Consider the following 22,272-nt stretch of genomic DNA (forward strand, 5'->3'; position numbering starts at 1 on the left):
CAAGGCCTTATCATGGATTTTGATAATCGGGGGGGGCAGTACTGTGTGGTGGGGGCAGGTTGGTAGAGGATCTTTGTCTTACAGATGTTTAGTGTAAGTCCCAAGCTCTCGTACGCTTTGTTGAAGGTGTTGACGATGGTTTGGAGTTCGACCTCCGAGTGAGCGCAGACGCAAGCGTCGTCTGCATACTATAATTCGACGACAGAGGATGGGACGACCTTGGATCTGGACTGGAGGCAATGGAGGTTGAACAGTTTCCTGTTTGTTCTGTAAATTAGCTCCTCTCCAGTGGGGAGCTTACTGAGGGTGAGATGGAGCATTGTAGCCAGGAAGATCGAGAAGAGCGTTGGTGCGATGACACAGCCTTGCTTGACCCCGGTTTGTATGTGAATTGAGTCTGTGGTGGAACCGTTGGTCAGGATCACGGCTTGCATGTCATCATAAAGCAGGCGGAGGATGGTGACAAACTTTTTTGAGGGCAGCCGAATTTGAGGAGGACACTCCATAATCCCTCACGGCTGACAGTGTCGAAGGCCTTTGTGAGATCAAAGAAGGCCATGTACAGCGGTTGGTGCTGTTCCCTGCATTTCACTTGTAATTGACGTGTGGTGAAGATCATGTCCATTGTGCCCCTTAGTGGGCGGAATCCGCATTGCGACTCTGGGAGGAGCTCTTCGGCCACTGGGAGGAGGCGATTGAGGAGGATTCTTGCGATGACTTTCCCTGTGGCAGATAGCAGGGAAACTCCTCTGTAATTACCGCAATCGGACTTGTCACCTTTCTTGAAGATAGTCACAATTACGGCATCTCTGAGATCCCCTGGCATGCTCTCCTCCGTCCAGATAAGAGAAATTAGTTCATGAATTCATGCCAGTAGTGCTTCTCCGCCATGCTTTAGTGCCTCAGCGGGGATTCCATCTGCTCCTGAGGCCTTGTAATGTGCCACTGTTGTTATGTTAGTTACCAATTTATGCAGAGCAAGGCTGCACAAACAGCAATGAGATAATGACCAGTTAATCTGATTTGGTAGTACCAGTTGAGTGATAAATGTTAGTTAGGACACCTTCTTTAAATAGTGCTATGGGATCTTTTACATCCACCTGAACAGGCAGATAAGGCTCAATTTAGCATTTTGTCTGAGAGATGACACTTCTGACAATGAAGCACTCACTCAATACAGGACTGAAGTGTTGGCCGAAATTATGTACTCAAGTCCAGGAGTGGGGCTTAACCCGTGACCTTCTGACTCAGAAGTGCTATCACTAAGCCAAGCTGACACTAATATGAATGAGGTGCTTGCTGTGGGTAGAGTTGGAAGATTTACTATGGACCTCTTTAAAATAATCTAAATGTTTATATGAGCCTCACACATGCTAGTGGCGTGGCTTCACTTTTTGGCAACAAACTGCCATCGGAAAAACGAGCATGATATGAATGGAGCACACAAGGTTGTGGCAAATTGTCTGACCACACTTATTGCCTGTGAGGCTCTACCCCATGGACAGAGCTTTAGAAATATTTTCTTTCAGACCAGGTAATTTTTAATATCTTAGTACTGAACTCTAGCATTATCCCTCTGCTGAAAAGTAGAGCAGGGGAAACCACCTTCTAATTCATTATGATCATAGTCACTACAGATATAAAAGTCAAGTAGATTTGTCTTGTCTGCAAGCTAGAAGGCACTCACACTGTGTCACCCAGAATGAAATACAAAGTGCAAGTGCATATGAGTCTTTAAAACTGACATGCTGTGTTTCCCAATTCATTTTAAAAAACCTTTTTGAATTTCTGGCCAGTTGGATGATATATAGAACGAACAAGTCTTCCACTTACAGCCCAGTAGCTTTAGAACTGAAAGTCCCATGAGGTCGAAAATTACAACCCTCTGGTGCACTCGCACCGCAAGTCTGGTGGGAGAGCACTGGAAGGGCCTGAATTTAGGCTGCGGCCTGGATAAGTCGGGTGCCAGCCTTGCAAGAGAATCCTCACCCAGCTTTGTAAGGCGCAGAGCCTCCGCCCACCTTTTACAAGGCTAGTGGTACATGAGGTGGTGGGATTCCCAATGTCAAACATTCCGGCATCCCCAGACTGGGAAAGGCCAGTTGGAGATCAGGGGTAGTATGCCCAGAATAAGGAGGCATATTAGCCTCAGCAATGGTGGTTATGGGGCCCATCTTGGGGGTGCAATCCTGGGATGCGGCCTGGATATCCAGATATTATTTCAACAGTAAGAATATTTTGGCCCCCTTTGGCTGAAACTTTCTTTCTGGGGGCCAGGGCCAAAGTAAGCTGATGTTCATTTAGTTTTGTTTCACTAGATTATTTGGTGGGAGGGAGAACATTGTGCCATGGATCTTATCCTAGAACCTCAGATCTCAGCCTTTACATATGCGAGAGACAAATCCGAGCCCGGGCAGACAACGGCCCACAGTAATTTTGTGGAACCAGAAGCAGCACTCCTGCTCTCTGTGGCTCCACAAAAATATGACTGTGAAAAAGTTTTGTGGCCACTTTTGAGCAGCCTCCAGCAGTTCCTTTAAGAACTGGCTGGACCACTGAAGATCTGGTGTGACTGAACGGAGCAGAAACGGTGCAAGCTCCACCCATTTGTATTGGAATTTCACACTGGGGTCTTACAACCAGCGTAGGACCCCAATTTACATAGTAAAGCATCTTTACGCCTGTTTCAGGTAGGCAGGTTGCTCGTCCATTTACAAGCCAGCCTCAATATGGCATCAAGCGGGTTTTGGGTTGCAATGGAGCAGCCGAGGTGCCCCTCACCCCCTGGATTTTCAACTCCTGGCCAGCTGTTTATCAGGCACAAAACGGACGGTCATGAGTTTAATTTCACTCTCCCCCCTCTTATGTCTTCTGGAGATAGATCAGACAGAAGGCTTTCTTTTGACTTCCAACTTGATGGAAACATTTCAATATATGTTATGCTGACGCCAGAATTAATATGAGAAGATGAAACCTATTGAATTCACGTCAGCAGTAACTGAGACTTTCTCATTCAAAATTTAAAAAAGACGATCATATTTCTTCAGGAAAAAGTACTTACAAAAGGTAATTCACCATTATGGATTTTTCCTCAGCATATGTATTTTTACAGATTGTAGGTGTACTATTTGACAAATGTTTGTTGTCACTATTTAATTGAAAATAAATATATCAGTTATATCTCTAAAGCCTGATTTAAGTTTAATATCTACCATTTCAAAATTAGTTTGATATCATAATAGCACTAGATTACATTTAATCCAGAAAGGAGATTACTGCAAGTATGTTCATTGTTAATCCTTGGTTCATCCAACTCTGTAGGGACTGAACACTGAAAATATACTCTTTTGGATTGTAATAGACAAAGTCTGCTTACAGGAAATGTAGCTGAACTACCGATAGAGAAAACAGCTCTATACAAGCCTTAAATTGTAATTGTTATTATGCAGCTTTGTGGTGTCTTTTTTTTACACTTTAAGAGAGTTTAAAATTTGAAAATAATAAGATTAATTGAAAATGAAAAGTCAAATAAAATTGGGATCAAAAAATATTTTTTAAATGAACTAAAAACTGCTTTAATAATCTTCTCTCTTGGAACTACTTTGTTAATTAGTGGTAGTGGTTAAAGGCTTCAGACACATGGAACACAGGCAGTAGAGAAAGGCTGTTTCCAGAGTGTGCTTTTTATTTCAATGTCTTGCATTAGCAGTGCTAGATGGTTTTCTTATCAATCAAAAGTAAATCAGTGGATCCTGTACTTACAGAACTGCAGGCTGAGGCTCAGGACAGCCAGCAGGGCAGCCACAGCCAGCAGGAATAGGAAACGGCTTCGGAAAAACATTGTCACACACATTTTCACACTCCCATTATGACTGGACCTCCAATTCACCCTCCCCTGTGAAAGCAAATACAAGAATACAATCAGGCACAAGAAAGAATGAAGATGTCAATTCCAACATAAGGCAGCCTAATTGCTGCACTGGGAAGAGCTCAAAGCATGAAGAATGAAGCTGCTGTTGCTATGGCAATTTGTCTTCTTTTTGAAAAGGTTTTTGATTCAGATTAATAGCTTACATTTACTCCTGGACAATATCTAGATACTATTAGCCATAAGATCAAACAGTTCTGTTGAAATAAGCATTTTCTATTACATTTTTCTGAAATGAGTGTAGATGTACAAATTTAGTGAAGTCTTGTAAATATTGCTCAGTCCTAGTACCCTAATCATCTTACAATTAAAAGAAAGGGTTACTATTTAAAGACTACCAGAATAATTTCAATCTGAATAGAAATTACTGATTTTTTTTTTACTCCATCGCTATCAGATTTGGACACCTCTAATTCTCTAAAACGTAGTCAGACAAGCAAGCCTTTTCTCAAAAGATTTTTCACTGACAGTTACCAGACAGATAAGACATACAATGCACACTTCAGTACCAGACAGTTGGCATACATCAGGCAGGAAGCTACTAATTTACAACTGTATTTTTGAACTGGTTAAACAACAAAAGGTTCATACAACATACTGCACATTATCAAGATATTCTTCTGTAAATGGCAACCTGAAAGATAAGGTTTAAAAGTACCAATGAAGGCATTATTGGATTAACAATGATACTGTATATGTTCACTGTTACTTTGCATACACGATAGGCTTAGGATTCTAATATATTGATTCTATTTAGAGGTTCCCATGTTAAATGTTAAGGAGGCCATTATTGGTCTTCATACGAAATAGAGCAAATGTTGGTGCAGTCATAATTTTATTATACTTAGTGAATGAGTTCTGATGTTGTGTCATTAAATGTGCTGGTGACATTTCATGTCAAAAGACCAACATTTATTTTTATAGTAGTGATGGGCTAGCTAGGTTGGGTATTGGGGATTGTTTTCAAAATTTCTAAATTAAATCTCATCTGCTCACATGATTGTACATCATTTAATGAACTTTCCTTTTCCCTCCTTTATCCCTCTTCAATGGATGCCAAAGTAGAAATAGCAGGCTACACGTGGGATCAGTTTGGTTGCTCAAAACAGAGTTCAAAGGCAGAAAACAGTAGAAGACCTATACTCCACAAGGAGTAATAAGATTGAATGATGATGATGAATAATGGTCCCTCTTCCCCTGAAGGCAGTGATTCATGCTACAATTACATATGCAGCAGAAGTATTCCTCCTATACCTCATCCAAGTAGCTATTCTTTACGTATGAACCCAGGCAATGTGTGTTGGCAATTTTATCTTTAAACAAACATTTATTTCAAATAATAAAACTTACAATTAACTGTCCTAACAACACTTAAGGCTCCCCTGATGGCTCTGTTGGTTAAAGCAGTGAATAGCTGAGCCATGTAGACCAGAAAGATTCCAGTTTAGATCATCAGTCTGTTCTGAGCAAGCTGATCTTAATCAGGGTGACGGTAGGGGTACCTCAGTTAACCTCAGTGCCTCTTGGTTTATGAATGGAACATTGACAAGGGTTCCCACTCCTGCTCTCTAATCAATGATACATTGTGGAATGTGTGTGACATGTGTGAAAACAGGTTGGGCTCAGCTGTTCTCCCATGGTTGAATAGCCTGCTGACATTCATTATCTAAACTCACATATGAAAAATGGCCAGCTAGGTGAGGTACCTGAGACTGCCTAGCAGCTGCGATATTGTATCCCAGCAAGAAGTCGATGCCTTCGAGAGAAGAGTTGGAGACCAAAATCTGATGAGAAAGGGAAGTGAAAAAAGTCATGCCTTTCTACTCCCTAGTGGTGTAGCAGGTAAATGTAGTGCTAAAACACACAGACCAAATCCAGGAACTAGGATCAGTTCCAGTTTGCAGTATCTTAACTGATCTCAGCTGGGTCAACAATTAGTAGATGCCCTGGGCTGGAGAATAAAAAATAAAAGGAGTTTTCCCACTCCTATGACTTCTGTCAGAAAAGGCGTGTGTCTGTGTGCTCTCACTAATCAAATTACTTTGCAGTCTGAGCACAAACACAAAGAATAGCCCTAATCACGAGAAGGTTGCTGATGCTTATTGAACTGTACTCCAAGCAAGAGTCAGTGGCTTCAGGAGAGAAAAATGGCAACAACAATAAAAGGTTATACATTTAGTGCATGCAACACAACTTCATTACAGACACAGAAGCCAAAATGTAACAAAAAAATGTACAATGGTCTAGTTGAGATAGGCTGCCAGTAACACCAGATATAAAAACAGAAAATGCTGGAAATACTCAGCAGGTCAGGCAGCATCTGTGGCGAAAGAAACAGTTAACGTTTCAGGTCGATGACCTTAACAGAGTTCAATACCAGATATAGGTGATTTCACCCAAGCCTATATCCAGGATACATCCTGTGGCATCACAGAACTTGCTGAGCTTCCTGATGTCCAGAAGCTACTTATTCAGACCAGATTAGCAGCAAGTTATTCAACCTTGGTTGGGGAAGGATTTCCTTTCTCTAGATTAGAAACACTTGAAGCAATTGTACGACTGCCCTGGCTGAGATCAGCTAACTGTACAGACCAAGTAACATTTCTGATCTGTATTGCTCTATAACACACCACATGGTGTATATAACCACTGAGTCATCAGTGGAGCCTAAACCTTATATTCATGTTCTTGATTCATTATTGTTGAGCCAAAGCAAGCAGGTGTATGCTAGGGGAGCCACAGGAACAATGTGATATAAATCCAAAGTTTTACTCCTCTCCTCTCGCCACAGATCTCCAAAAGTTTTACATGCCAGGGATGAGGGACTTCAGTTATGTGGAGAGACTAGAGAAGCTGGGACTGTTCTCCAGAGAAAAGAGGTTAAGGGGAGGTTTAATAGAGGTGTTCAAAATTATGAAGGATTTTGGTAGACTAAATAAGGGGAAACTGTTTCCACTGGCAGGAGGGTCAGTAACCAGAGGACACAGCTTTATCAGAGTCAGCTGTGGCTCAGTGGGTAACACACTAGCCTTTGAGTCAGAAGGTTGTGGGTTCAAGTCCTATTCCATAAATATAGGCTGACATTCCAATGCAGTGCTGAGGGAGTGCTGCACTGTTGGAGGTGCTATCTCTCAGATGAAACATTAAACCAAGGCCCCGTCTGCTCTCTCAGATGGACGTAATGGATCCCATGGCACTATTTCGAAGAAAAGCAGGGGAGTTGTATCCAGACCAATATTTATCCTTTAATCAACATAACAAAAACAGATTATCTGATCAATATCACATTGCTGTTTGTGGGAGCTTGCTGTGTGTAAATTGGCTGTCATGTTTCCCACATTACAACAGTGACTACACTCCAAGAGTAATAAATGGACTGTAAAGTGCTTTGACCAGTGGTCATGAAAGGCGCTATATAAATGCAAGTCTTTATTTATTTAAGGTAATTGGCAAAAGAACCAGAGGAAAGATGAGATTTTTTTCTTTATACAGTGAGTTGTTGTGATCTGGAATGCACTGCCTGAAAGGGTGGTGGAAGCAGATCCAATAGTAACTTTCAAAAGAGAATTGGAAAATACATGAAGGGGAAAATTTTGCAGGGCTCTGGAAAAAGAGCAGGGAGTGGGACTAATTTGATAGTTTTTCCAAAGAGCCCGCATATGCACGATGGGCCAAATGACCTCCTCCTGTGCTGGTGTCAAATTTTGTCTGATAACGTTCCTGTGATACACTTTGGGATGTTTAACTATGTTAAGGGAGCTATATAAAAACACGTTGTTGTTGTATTATTCTATACAATTCCTGATTGGCTTCATTTCACACTTGCTGTTTCTCTTACATTCTCAAGGCTAAGAAAATGCAAGGGATTGTTCTGATTTTAATTACTGGACTAAACATTTCATTGTATTTAAGGGACTTAATTAAAGATGCAGCCAAGACATGTTGGAAGGTGGAACAGTTGTGAATTCTCTAATTGCCAACTAGATGCCAGCAAAGTATAATTATATCCCCTGAGAAATATTGTAGTGTCTCACTGACAGCAATACTGTTATTTAGCTTACATTTCACAATGTATTTATTTTACTTTTTAAAAAAGCACTTGATATTCATAGTGTTAAAATTGATAGCAAACTAAAAGCATTATTGATACTGATATTGTTCATTGTCTCCTATCATCTGTATTTCACTTTTTGTATGCCTCACCCCAATTTATTGAGCACTACTTTCAAGAAATTATCCAATTTGTATAACACATACATTGCAAAGTATAATGTCCAGGATAGTGGTAATGTTATTTTAAGAATGTTCTAAGATTGTTGCATCCCATATAATTGCTTTATAAGTAATGGACATGCTTTGATAAAAACAACTATAAAGCATGACATAAAAACATTCAACCTTCACAACTTGAAGCTTCTGTATAATTTCTTTATTAATATGTATTTCTAAACAATACACACGTACACAGGGTTTGAGGAAAATCACTTGTTACAGTATAATTATGACACACTTATTCCAAATAGTTTGGGAAATTGCTCATTGATGTATATAGTTATGTCATTTCTCCATATACAAAATTGTGGACCAGAAACACACCTGTCTAGAAATTGTCGCAAGGAATGATCCCTGCGTCAGAATGGGGGGGCCCCCATTTATTGGGCCTCAGGCCTCATTTGCTTGAGGCCGGCAAACTGCAGGCAGCTCACCGGCGAAGAGGGTTTCAACTTTGGCCTGCTGCATCGTCGGCCCTCAGGTAGGTCCCGGGCAAGTGAGGGGGGCAACTGAGAGAGGGTGGCGAGCAATCGGGAGGGTGGGTGGTGGCCAGGGGGGTGGTTGGTGAAGTGATCGTTCAGGAGGGGCTCGCCTGAATGGTGAGGCCTGAGGCCAAATAGCAGGGGTGTCTCGGATCTCATTTGCATTGAGTCTTCATTTTGTGGTCACTGTCCCTAGGGGTGCTACAACTTCCATATCGAATACATTTTCTGGGTCCTTAACGAATACCAGGTCAAAATCAGCATTACCTCTTGTGGATTCCTTGATACACTGGGTCAAGAAACAGTTGTGCGCTACATCTATCTATTCTGAGTCTAAACCACCTGGGTGTTCCTTGTTTACATTAGTGACAGTCTTCTTATCCTCTTTCTCAATTCAAAGAGGGACTCTTCTCCCCGCTCTCAGTTCATTTTGGCACTCTCGGTCTCTCGGCCAGTCCATGCTGGCACCCTTCCCCACTCTGCTCCCTCAATTCAAGCAGTCACTCTCCATCTCCACACCCCAAGCTTTATGCTGGCACTCCCATTCCCACCTCCCCTCAATTCACACTGAAAATCTCTCCTTCCCCCTCAGTGCTACGCCAAACTTTTGCATCTCATTGCTGCTTCAGGGTTGCAGCATACTGTAGGCAAGAATTTCTGATCTTGTGAGAAGTCCTACCTACAGGATGCAGTGGCATTCAATCCCCAGAAACAGAAACATGAGGTAGGAGTTAGAAGCAGTACTGGTGCAGCTCTGATTTTCATCTTCAAACCATCAGATATTGTCCTGATAACACTGACCATACACGAGTGCCAAGTATACTCCACCAAAGCCTCTGCCAAATCCACTCATTGTTGAGAATCATGACTGCCACTCTATGGTACAGTGCACATCCAATCACTGCATTTACTTAAAAAGCTGAACCTGAACTCTCCACGTGGTTCATTTTCTGAAGCTGAAATAAATATAACCTAGGTCCAATGCAAAATTGTAAACTCCCTACACTGGCACATATAAGAGATTATCCCTGGGCCCTGATCCTAAAATTAGCAGAGGTTCACTCAAGTGAACATTTTCCTAAATTTGAGCTAAGAAAGAGAGATAGAAGAATTATATCTTAAAGGATTATATCCGAGACATCCAGGCCAGCTGAAAATAATCAAGGACAGTGGAGATGGTATTTAAGTGGCTGGCTTCTGATACAAGTATTGTCTGAATATCAGGGAAGAGACACTGGCCACAGAAATTAAGAAGAAAAATTAGCATTCTTGCATTGGAGGAAAAGGTATTAGAGAGTTCAGTAAGATATGGGTAGAAATAACCTGGTTCTGCTGGCTCTTGAGCCCCTAGTAAGTCAGTATAGTTAAAGCATGTGTTTCTATAAGGTCAATTGATCAATTGTTAAACTGCTCAGGTGGAAATTAGATCCCATGACATTATTCAAAGAGGTGTGGGGGAGCTTTCCTGGTGTCCTCGCCAACATCCATCCCTTAATCGACAACCCCAAAAACAGATCAACTAGTCATTAACCATATTGCTATTTGTGGGATCTTGCTGTGTGCAAATTGACTGCCACATTTGCCTACAAAACAGAAACAAACCACATTTCAAAGGTAATTAATTTGCTATAAATCAATTTGGGATGTCTTGAGGGCATGAAAGGTGCTATATAAAGGCAATCTTTTCTTTCTGTTTAGTCATCGGTCAGGTGTTCTCAGAAGTGACAACTCTTAACATTCATTTTCAAATTCTGATAGGAAAACGCAGACTTAGAATAATCTCAATTGTTGGAATTGGATAGGACTGCTTAACTCCTATTCTGAATACGGACAGTTGATGTATCATGATACATACATCTTTTGTGCAAACTGCCTACGGAATAATGTTTCTTGTCAGATAGTTTAATACTCATAACCATCTAAACAGCACAGGCAACAAGGTGTTTCTGGCAATGGAATTGTGACTCCTATTTTTTCTCACTTAAAAAAAGCCATGACTTATATTGTGGGAATGAATGAGAAGTGCATTGGTATTTTAGAATTCTATATACAGTGGGAGCGACTGAGAAGTAGACGGATGCATTGGAATTCTATATAATAGGAGTTAGCGAGGAGTAGGCTGATGTGTTGGAATTCTACATAGTGGGAATTGGTGAGTGGACTGATACATTGGAATTCTATACAATAGCAGTGCACAAGAAATGGACTGGCACATCCTCAAATATATCAATACCTCTGACGAGCTTGAATAACTGTAAGTAACAAAAACAGTCATTTCTGATGTTTATTACAAGTTGGCTGGTCTCCATGTTCCTGGACTTTCTGGTCGAGAGATTCCCAACCTATTTTTGCTGAGCCTTCCTTCGGAGATCCATGCCCCATGCACACACCCTCTCTAAGAAAGAATGGGGTGAATTTTCACTTTTACCATCAGGTAGAAAACGGGTGGTAGCAGATCAGCCACCCGTTTTAAACACTACCCGGTTTTCGTTTCTATTGACTTCAAAATGAGTGTAGTTTGGCAGTTCTGATGAAAGATGCACCCAAAACATTAACCTCTCTTTTCTGTTTAGGCCTACTATGTGCTTCCAGTAATTTATGTTTTTAGTTTAGATTTCTAAAAGTACTGGTAATCTTAACTGCACGCAGAACAAGATAAAAAGGCCCTGAGCAAAATTGCAGCCAAGCTTAATCATGTTGTCACCCAAAATATGTGTGCACATTCTTTCCAGCAAGGATTGCATGGCAATCAGAAGAAACTCTGTTTATTTCCACCTATCTATCTCTACTAGTATCCAGACTAAGATCAGCTAAGGAAAGAATTGGGACTAGGACCTTTTGGAATGTGGGGTTCAGTTACATGCTACCTTGATGAACTGAGCAACAAGGGAAGTTGATTCATTTATTTTCCAAAAGAAAAACTGCAAGTGCTTGGCCCGTCCATCCGTATAAACAAGGTAGCTCTACTAAATATGGCCTAAATAGGATTAGAACGTTGAACTAGATTGTTTCATTTTATAAACACTATTTATGGCTGGCAGTCAGCCTTCCAGATCCAAAATATAGTGTCCATTTTAGTTTACAAAGGCTGCACCTGCACCTCATTAGAACCTTGATTTTAAAGTTCTCATCCTCGTTTACAAATCCGTCCATGGCCTCGCACCTCCTGATCTCTGCAACCTCCACCAGCTCTACAACCCTCCGAGGTATCTGCGCTCCTCCAATTCTGGCCTCTTGCGCATTCCCGATTTTAATCGCTCCACCATTGCCGGCCGTACCTTTAGCTGCCGAGGCCCTAAGCTCTGGAATTCCCTCCCTAAACCTCTCCACTTCTCTAACTCTCTTTCCTCCTTTAAACTCCACCCGATTTTCGTTTCTATTGACTTCAAAATGAGTGTAGTTTGGCAGTTCTGATGAATGATGCTCCTTAAAACCTACATCTTTGACAAAGCTTTTGGTCATCTTCCCTAAAATCTCCTTATGTGGCTCGGTGTCAAATTTTGTGAAATGCCTTGGTGTAGGAACGTGGGTTCCTAACTAAAAGACTGAGTTCTACTCAGGCGATCAAACAAAATGAACTTTAATGAAACAAAAAGGCTTTAACAATAAACTGCAGGATAACATCGAATGTAGGTCTGCTCTCTCTGGAGGCTGCACGAGGACTGCCCCTGCAGTCCTGTGGCTGACGTCATGACGTTTTCCCGCCAGTGGGGATCACGTGATGAACGGCGTGACGTCATCACGTTTTAACCGCGCTGTTAAAGCAACCACACTCTGTACAGTTAGACAGCACAAATAAAGATACAGACTCAGACTGTAGCTAACATGTTGTTAAAGGAATTATGCACAAACGATCTGAGTCCTTTGGTGGCTCCGCCACATTGGAATGTTTTACGATGCTAAAGGTGCGAAAAAAATATAAGTTTCAAAAGAGAAAATGCTGGAAATACTCAGCAGGTCAGGCAGCATCTGCGGAGAGAGAAACAGAGTTAACATTTCAGGTCGATGACCTTTCATCAGAACTGGAAAAGGTTAGAGAGGTAACAAATTTTAAGCAAGTGCAGGGGCAGGGAAAGGGGGTTGGGGAGGAAAGAACAAAAGGGAAGGTCTGTGATAGGGTGGAAGGCAGGAGAGATTAAATGACAAAAGGTATGATAGTACAAAGCAAAAGGAGATGGTAATGGGACAAGTAAAGAAACAAAAGATGAGTCTAGAAAAGGTGTAAATGGGAATGGCAGAATCATCAACAGCTGCCATGTGGAAAAAATAGGGGCAGAAGTTATGGTCTGAAATTGTTGAACTCGATGTTGAGTCCAGAAATCTGCAAAGTGCCTAATCGAAAAATGAGGTGCTATTCCTCGAGCTTACGTTGAGCTTCATTGGAACAGTGTAAGAGGCTGAAAACAGAGAGGTCAGAGTGGGAGTGGAGCAGCAATTAAAGTGACAGGCGACCGAAAGCTCAGGGTCACACTTATTGACTGAACGGAGGTGTTCCACAAAGCTGCGTTTGGCCTCCCCAGTGTAGAGGAGACCGTATCATGAGCAGCGAATACAGTATACTAAATTGCAAGAAGTACAAGTAAATCACTGTTTCACCTGGAAGCAGTGTTTGGGGCCTTGGACAGTGGGAAGGGAGGAGGTAAAAGGGCAGCTGTTGCATCTCCTGCGCTTGTACAGGAAGGTGCTGTGGGAAGGGGAGGGGGTGTTGAGGATGATTGAGGAGTGGACCAGGGTGTCGCAGAGGGAGTGGTCCCTTTGGAATGCTGAGAGGGGAGGGGAGAATGTGTTGTGTGGTGGGATCACGTTGGAGGTGGCGGAAATGGCGGAGGATGATTCGTTGAATGTGGAGGCTGGTGGGGTGAAAAGTGAGGATAAGGGGAACCTTATCGTGGTTCTGGGAGGGAGGGGAAGGGGTGAGAGCGGAAGTGCAGGAAATGGAACGGACTCGGCCGAGGGCCATGTCAACCACGGTAGAGGGGAATCCTCGGTTGAGGAAAAAGGAAGACATATCGGAAGCACTGTTCCCATAGCACCACCATTAATTTGGACGAATTGCATGGAGTCAAAGGAGAAGTTGTTTAATGTGAGAACAAGTTCAGCCAGGAGGAAGAGGGTGGTGGTGGATGGGGACTGGTTGGGCCTCTGTTCAAGGAAGAAGCAGAGCGCCCTCAGGCCGTCCTGGTGGGGAATAGAGGTGTAGAGAGATTAAGAACATAAGAAATAAGAGCAGGAGTCGGCCATACGGCCCCTCGAGCCTGCTCCGCCATTCAATAAGATGATCGACCTCAAAACCACTTTCCCGCCCGAACTCCATATCCCTTGATTCCCCTAGAGTCCAAAAATTTATCTATCTCAGCCTTGAAAATGCATCAAGACTCAGCATTCACAGCCCTCTGGGGCAGAGAATTCCAAAGATTCACAACCCTCTGAATGAAGAAATTCCTCCTCATCTCAGTCTTAAATGGCCTACCCCTTATCCTGATACTATGCCCCGTAGTTCTAGACACTCCAGCCAGGGGAAACAACCTCTCAGCATCTACCCTGTCAATCCCCTTCAGAATCTTGTATGTTTCAATGAGATCACCTCTCATTCTTCTAAACTCCAGAGAGTATAGGCCCATTCTACACAATCTCTCATCTCATCCCAGGAATCAATCTAGTGAACCTTCATTGCACCGCCTCCAAGGCAAGTATATCCTTCCTTAGATAAGGAGACCAAAACTGTGCACAGTACTCCAGGTGTGGTCTCACCAAGACCCTGTACAATTGTAGCAAGACTTTCTTACTTTTATACTCCAAACCCCTTGCAATAAAGGCCAACATGCCATTTGCCTTCCTTATTGCTTGCTGTACCTGCATGCTAGCTTTCTGTGTTTCTTGCATGAGGACACCCAAATCTCTCTGAACACCAATATTTGAAAGTTTCTCACCATTTACAAAATATTCTGTTTCTATTCTTCCTACCAAAGTGGTTAAACTCACATTTCCCTACATTATACTCCATCTGCCACCTTACTGCCCACTCACTTAGTCTATCTATATCCTTTTGCAGACTCTTTGGGCTCAATTTTCAGTGTGCCATGGAGTCGGGTTTGGAGGCGTGCGGGGGGTTAAATTCCTAAAATCGGGGGTCTCGACCCCATCCAGCCCCCAACAAGCCTCCATGCCAGTTTCAAAGGAGGCGAGTATCTGTCCCGCACTGGGACCCGCCTACCCGAGGCGGGAAGGGATTAGTTAACAGGCAGTTTTTAGCCTAATCCCTATTTTTAAGGTTTTCCTGTGGGATTCCTGACAGCTCCAAACCGCGCCAAGTTGGAGGAGTCGAGCCGTCGGGTTGAAGGGCTTGGAGGGGTTGAGATGTCGGTGTTCAGGTGAGTGATGTGTGCATGAGTGCAAAGGTAAGTGTGTTTGGTGTGTCTAAAGTGATTAAATAAGTTTTACATACATTTTCTTACCTTTTCAGCCTTCCTTCCTTTAGGTTCGGGGAGTCCCTCATCTCACCGGCACAGAAAGCAGAATGGCTGCGCACTGTCAAAAGTGACAGCTTGCAGATTTCTGTGCAGGAGAGATTTCTAACTGAGTCTGTGGAGAAGGACTCATGTTAGAAGTAAGACTGTCAGTGTTTGACAGCTTCAAACAGCTGTGAAACTGATGGCGTGCAATCGCATTGAGTTTAAGCAGACTTTGATAAGTGGCAGAAAAAGTCTTTTAAGTGCATTTACTGAATTTTAGTGAGTAAAAAAGTGAATTATTTGAAGTAAGTTTAATTTTTTAGGGTAAATTAAGCTGTTGGGGGGTTTAAACCGGAAGTAGAATCCGGGTATAAAAAGGGGCGGGCTTAGTGTTGCAGGAGGAGTGCAATTGCATTGAGTTTAAGCAGACTTTGGTAAGTGGCAGAAAAAGTCTTTTAAGTGCATTTACTGAATTTTAGTGAGTAAAAAAGTGAATTATTTGAAGTAAGTTTAATTTTTTAGAGTAAATTAAGCTGTTGGGGAGTTTAAACCGGAAGTAGAATCCGGGTATAAAAAGGGGCGGGCTTAGTGCGGTAGCGCTGAGTGCGGTCGCATTGAGTGTAAGTAGAGTTTGGTAAGTGGGAGAGTTCGGGCAAGTGGGAGGTGAAGGGGTGCTTGTTGCTCTGTTTTGCTTCCCTCCCTCAGGCTAATGCAACACTGCGGACGCGGAGCAGCGAGGCAATTCAACCAGACAGGTCCCCCTGACAGATTCCACGAGGGAGGTTGGTGATCAGCTGGTTTGTAGGTTCTCTTCCTTCTCTTCTATACCTTTAAGTTGGTAAGTCCTATTAAATAGTGGTGTAATATTATCATCTATATCGGGGCAGAGGGTCTTCATAACTAATAATAAGAAATTTAATTAATTACACAGATATGGTTGAACAGGTGATGTGTCACTGTTGTGAAATGTGGGAGCTGGTGGACCCCATTGAGGCTCACGGTGATTACATTTGTGATAAGTGTTTGCTGCTAGAGGAACTCAAGCTCCATGTTAAAGAGCTTGAGACCGAGCTTCAGACACTGCGACACATCAGGGAGGGGGAGAAGTTCCTGGACTCTATGTTTCAGGAGGTGGTCACACCTATGAAATTAATTACTGCAGATGTAGTCCGTGGTCAGGGACAGGACGGTGTGACTACGAGTGAGGAAGGTACAGGGATCCAGGATGTAGTGTTGAAGGAGCCGCAGCCCTTGCTCTTGTCAAGCAGGATCGAGTTTCTTACTCCCTGTGAGGGGGGGCGGCGGGGACTGCAGGGAGGGTGAGCAACCTGGCCACAGTACCGTGGTACAGGGGGAGATTCAAGTGGAGGGAGTAAAAAGAAATGTTGTAGTGGTCGGGGATAGTATCATTAGGGGGATAGATAGGGTTCTCTGCAGTCAAGAGCGGGAGTCCCGAAGGCTGTGTTGCCTGCCCGGTGCCAGGGTTAAGGACATCTCTTCTGGGCTGGAAAGAAACTTGGAGTGGGAGGGGGAGGATCCAGTTGTCGTGGTCCATGTTGGTACAAATGACGTAGATAGGACAAGGAAGAAGGTTCTGTTAAAGGAGTATGAGCAGCTAGGGGTCAAATTAAAAAACAGAACCTCAAGGGTAATAATTATTACCTGAGCCACGAGCGAATTTGGCTAGGATAAATAAAATTAAAGAGTTAAATGCGTGGCTCAAAGACTGGTGTGGGAGAAATGGGTTTTGCTTCTTGGGACACTGGCACCAGTACTGGGACAGGAGGGAGCTGTTCCGTTGGGACGGACTCCACCTGGCCAGTGCTGGGACTAGAGCCCTGGCGAATCATATAACTAGGGCTGTAGAGAGGGCTTTAAACTAATTAGTGGGGGGGAGGTTTCTAGAGAGCAAATAACAGAAATGACAACGGAGAAGGTCATAGACTTAGGTAGCAGTGGGGAAATTAAAAAACAGAACGTGTCAGGAAGGGACAGAAGGTATGGAGTAAAAGGTAAAGTAGTAAAAGGGGAAAAAACAGGAACTAAGTGTCACAAAGCATATTTGAAAGTTCTTTATCTGAATGCACATAGCATTCGTAACAAAATGAATGCGTTAACGGCACAAATAACTACATATGGGTATGATCTTGTGGCCATTACAGAAACATGGCTGCAGGGTGACCATGACTGGGAATTAAACATACCAGGTTATTTAACAATCAGGAAGGACAGGCAGGAAGGGAGGGGAGGTGGGGTGGCTATGTTAATAAAGGAAGGAATCACTATAATACAGAGAAATGACATTGGGTCAAAGGAGCAGGATAGTGAAACAGTTTGGGTAGAGATAAGGAATAATAAGGGGGAAAAACACGAGTGGGCGTAGTCTATAGGCCTCCGAAAAGTTGCAACTCTGTTCGACGGAGTATTAATCAGGAAATAGTTGAGGCTTGTAATAAGGGAACAGCTATAATTATGGGGGATTTTAACTATCATATTAACTGGACAAATCAAAGTGGGCAGAGCAGCCTTGAGGATGAGTTCATTGAGTGTATTAGGGATGGGTTTCTTGAGCAGTATGTAACTGAACCGACCAGGGGGCAAGCAACCTTGGATTTGGTCCTGTGTAATGAGACAGGATTAATTAAAAATGTCCTAGTAAAGGATCCCCTTGGAATGAGTGACCACAACATGGTTGAATTCCATATTCAAGTAGAGGGTGAGAAGGTTGGATCTCAAACAAGCGTGCTGAGCTTGAATAAAGGAGACTATGAAGGTATGAGAGCGGAATTGGTTAGAGTGGACTGGGAAAATAGATTAAAGGGTAAGACGGTACATGATCAGTGGTGTACATTTAAGGAGTTATTTTACAACTTCCAAAAAATATATATTCCACTGAGGAAAAAAGGGTGTAAAAGAAAAGATAGCCATCCGTGGCTAAGTAAAGTAATTAAGGATAGTATCCGACTAAAAACAAGGGCATATAAGGTAGCCAAATCTAGTGGGAGGATAGAAGATTGGGAAGTCTTTAAAAGACAGCAAAAAATAACTAAAAGATTGATTAAGACAGGGAAGATAGATTATGAAAGTAAATTAGCAAAAAATATAAAAACAGATAGCAAAAATTTCTATAGTTATATAAAAAGAAAAAGGGTGGCTAAAGTAAATGTTGGTCTCTTAGAGGATGAGACCGGGAAATTAATGGTGGGAAACATGGAGATGGCAAAAACGCTGAACAAATATTTTGTATCAGTCTTTACGGTAGAGGACACTAAGAATATCCCAACACTGGAGAAACAGGGGGCTCTAGGGGGAGAGGAGCTAAATACGATTAAAATCACTAAGGAAGTGGTACTTGGTAAAATAATGGGACTCAAGCCGGATAAATCCCTTGGACCTGATGGCTTACATCCTAGGGTCTTGAGGGAAGTGGCGGTAGGGATTGTGGATGCATTGGTAATAATTTTCCAAAACTCCCTGGACTCAGCAAAGGTCCCGGCAGATTGGAAAATTGCTAATGTAACACCCTTATTTAAAAAGGGTAGTAGGCAGAAGGCTGGAAACTATAGACCTGTTAGCCTAACATCTGTGGTTGGTAAAATGTTAGAGTCCATTATTAAGGAGACAGTAACGGGACATTTGGATAAACATAATTTAATAGGACAAACTCAGCATGGTTTCATGAAGGGGAAGTCATGTTTGACAAATTTGCTTGAGTTCTTTGAGGAAGTAACATACAGGGTGGATAAAGGCGAACCAGTGGACATAGTGTATTTAGACTTCCAAAAGGCATTTGACAAGGTGCCACACAAAAGATTATTGCTCAAGATAAAAAATCACGGGATTGGGGGTAATATTCTGACGTGGGTGGAGGATTGGCTCTCTAACAGAAAGCAGAGAGTTGGGATAAATGGTTCATTCTCAGACTGGCAATCTGTAACTAGTGGTGTTCCGCAGGGGTCAGTGCTGGGTCCCCAACTCTTTACAATCTATATTAACGATTTGGAGGAGGGGACCGAGTGTAACATATCAAAGTTTGCAGATGATACAAAGATGGGAGGGAAAGTAGTGAGTGAGGAGGACATAAAAAACGTGCAAAGTGACATCGACCGGCTAAGTAAGTGGGCAGAGATTTGGCAGATGGAATACAATACTGGAAAGTGTGAGGTTATGCACTTTGGCAGGAAAAATCATAGAGCAAGTTATTATCTTAATGGCAAGAAACTGGAAAGTACTGTAGTACAAAGGGATCTGGGGGTCCTGGTGCACGAAACTCAAAAAGTTAGTATGCAGGTGCAGCAAGTGATCAAGAAGGCCAATGGAATGTTGGCTTTTATTGCTAGGGGGATAGAATATAAAAACAGGGAGGTATTGCTGCAGTTATACAAAGTATTGGTGAGACCGCACCTGGAATACTGCATACAGTTTTGGTGTCCATACTTAAGAAAAGACATACTTGCTCTCGAGTCAGTACAAAGAAGGTTCACTCGGTTAATCCCGGGGATGAGGGGGTGGTCATATGAAGAGAGGTTGAGTAGATTGGGACTCTACTCATTGGAATTCAGAAGAATGAGAGGCGATCTTATTGAAACATATAAGATTGTGAAGGGGCTTGATTGGGTGGATGCAGTGAGGATGTTCCCAATGATGGGTGAAACTAGAACTAGGGGGCATAATCTTAAAATAAGGGGCTGCTCTTTCAAAACTGAGATGAGGAGAAACTTCTTCACTCAGAGGGTAGTAGGTTTGTGGAATTTGCTGCCCCAGAAAGCTGTGGAAGCTACATCATTAAATAAATTTAAAACAGAAATAGATAGTTTCCTAGAAGTAAAGGGAATTAAGGGTTACGGGAGCGGGCAGGAAATTGGACATAAGTCTAGGTTCGGAATGGTCATGGCCCTGTGGGTAGTGGAGCGGGCCCAGGGGCCGTGTAGCCTGGTTCTGCTCCTACTTCTTGTGTTCTAATTCTGTGTTAGATTTCAGGAGATGGTTTTATTCCTGTTCCTGGCTGGGGTGGAGATCGCCTTTACAGAAGGTAAGTACTGTAGAAAATATAGGGACAGAGTGATCTCCTGGAAGAGTTTCGATCGCCTAGATGGGTCGGAGAGGAATTTCCCAGATTTTTTCTCCCAAATTGGCCATTGGGTTTTTTATCTGGTTTTTCGCCTCTCCCGGGGGATCACATGGGTTCGGGTGGGATGGAGAGTGATCGAAGATTTGAGGTTAGGATCAAATCAGCCATGATCTTATTGAATGGTGGAGCAGGCTCGAGGGGCCGATTGGGCTACTCCTGCTCCTATTTCTTATGTTCTATGTTCTTAAAATGTCTTGACAGATGAAATTTCAGTCTGTGACGTCACCTGTTGCCGGGTGGCCCTTAATTGGCCTGCTGAGCCCGCTGGGCGGGCTCAACAAGTTCAATCAAGTTGAAATCGCGTGGATTGGCCGCATCTCGATGGAGGCGGGACTACAACCCCGAAAGTTGTAATCCCGCCTCCAACCCGACTTCTGAATGAAAATCCAGCCCTTTGTGTTCTCCTCACAGCTTACTGTCCCACCTAGCTTTGTATCATCAGCAAACTTGGATACATTACACTCAGTCCCTTCATCTAGGTCATTAATATAGGTTGTAAATAGCTGAGACCCCAACACTGATCCTTGCAGCACCCCAATAGTTGCAGCCTGCCAACCTGAAAAAGATCTGTTTATCCCTACTCTCTGTTTTCTGTCCGTTAACCAATCCTCTATCCATGCTACTGTATTACCCCCAACCCCATGAGCCCTAATATTGTGTAATAACCTTCCTTTTATGTGGCACCTTATTGAATGCCTTTTGGAAATCCAAATATACTACATACCCTGCTAGTTACATCCTCAAAAACCTCTAATAAATTTGTCAAACATGATTTCCCTTTCATAAAACCATGTTGACTCTGCCTAATCATGTTATGATTTTCTAAGTGCCCTGATACCACTTCCTTAACAATGGATTCCAGCATTTTCCCGATGACTGATGTCAGGCTAACTGGCCTGTAGTTTCCTGTTTTTTCTCTTCCTCCTTTCTTGAATAGCGGTGTTACATTTGCGACCTTCCAATCTGCTGGGACCATTCATTCTAGAATCTAGGGAATTTTGGAAGATCAAAACCAATGCATTTACTACCTCTTCAGCCACCTCTTTTAGAACCCTAGGATGTAGGCCGTCAAGTCCAGGGGATTTGTCGGCTTTTAGTGAAAAGGAGATGGTTGGGGCCAGGAAACTGGAACTGTTAAAGTGGTGGAGGGCGTCGGAAGAGTCACGGATGTAGGTGGGAAGAGACTGGACAAGGGGAGAAAAAATAGAGTTCAGATAGGAAGAAATCAGTTCCGTGGGGCAAGAACAGGCTGAAACGATGGGTCTACCAGGGCAGTCCTGTTTGTGGATCTTGGGAAGGAGGTAGAAGTGGGCTGTGCGGGGTTGGGGAACTATGAGGTTGGTAGCAGTGGAGGGAAGATCTCCAGAGGAAATGAGATCAGTGACAGCCTTGGAAACAATGGCTTGATATTCGGTAGTGGGCTCATGGTCCAGAAGGATCGGATCTACGTCTCCTTGCTGGGGCTCCTTCATTTATTTTGTGAATGTTTTTGAAATTTACAATACAGGCTATGGATAAAATGAAGATTTAACAAAAACATTTGATTACCTAATCCCAAAAACTGTTGAATAAATCACCTTCTCACACTGCTTAAGAGATTTTCAAACTTTAAAAAAAACTTTAGTGGCGTTTTGCACAATGGGCCTTGACATTGCACCTTGGCTTCTCAACAAAACAAAATGGCTTCTTCCTGTTTCAACTTCATTAACACGTAACTATTATTGTGTAACTGAACCTAGCTAGAACTAGAATTAGCCAATTTTACTAATGTTGCAATGAGGGCAGTATATCTGGCATCAATACCATCAAGCTAGAGGGGAAAAAATCAACCAAGGTTCCTGCATTTGATCATTTGAAGTGCAAGTATATGTAATGCAGGGTGAAGACATACCAGGGCTATGCCTAGCTGCAATGCTCCCCATAGTTGCATAAGAATATTTGCTTGGGAGCAGTACTTCAGGGCTGAGATGCTTTGTGGAACCACATTTTAGCATGAGTCACTGCATT

The 22,272-nt window shown here is 42.8% G+C and overlaps 1 protein-coding gene across 4 annotated transcripts in view; it reads right to left on the minus strand.

Moving 5' to 3' along the window:
* The window catches only part of pxylp1 (2-phosphoxylose phosphatase 1), a 574,980-nt gene that overhangs the window by 541,859 nt on the left and 10,849 nt on the right, over positions 1–22,272 (minus strand). For 2 of the 4 annotated variants that reach the window (XM_085990494.1, XM_085990492.1), the window contains exons 1-2: positions 5,635–5,733; positions 3,763–3,895 (exon numbers count right to left, since the gene is read on the minus strand). In XM_085990494.1, coding sequence (XP_085846620.1) covers positions 3,763–3,853 — 91 coding nt within the window. In that variant the 5' untranslated portion in view covers positions 3,854–3,895; positions 5,635–5,733. Of the gene's footprint in view, positions 1–3,762; positions 3,896–5,634; positions 5,734–22,272 lie in introns of those variants that run through there. The other 2 variants (XM_085990500.1, XM_085990493.1) reach the window with 1 other exon arrangement.

The sequence above is a fragment of the Somniosus microcephalus genome, chromosome 6, assembly GCF_052327205.1.
Source record: "Somniosus microcephalus isolate GS21.2 chromosome 6, FLI_Smic_1.0, whole genome shotgun sequence".
NCBI lineage: Eukaryota > Metazoa > Chordata > Chondrichthyes > Squaliformes > Somniosidae > Somniosus > Somniosus microcephalus.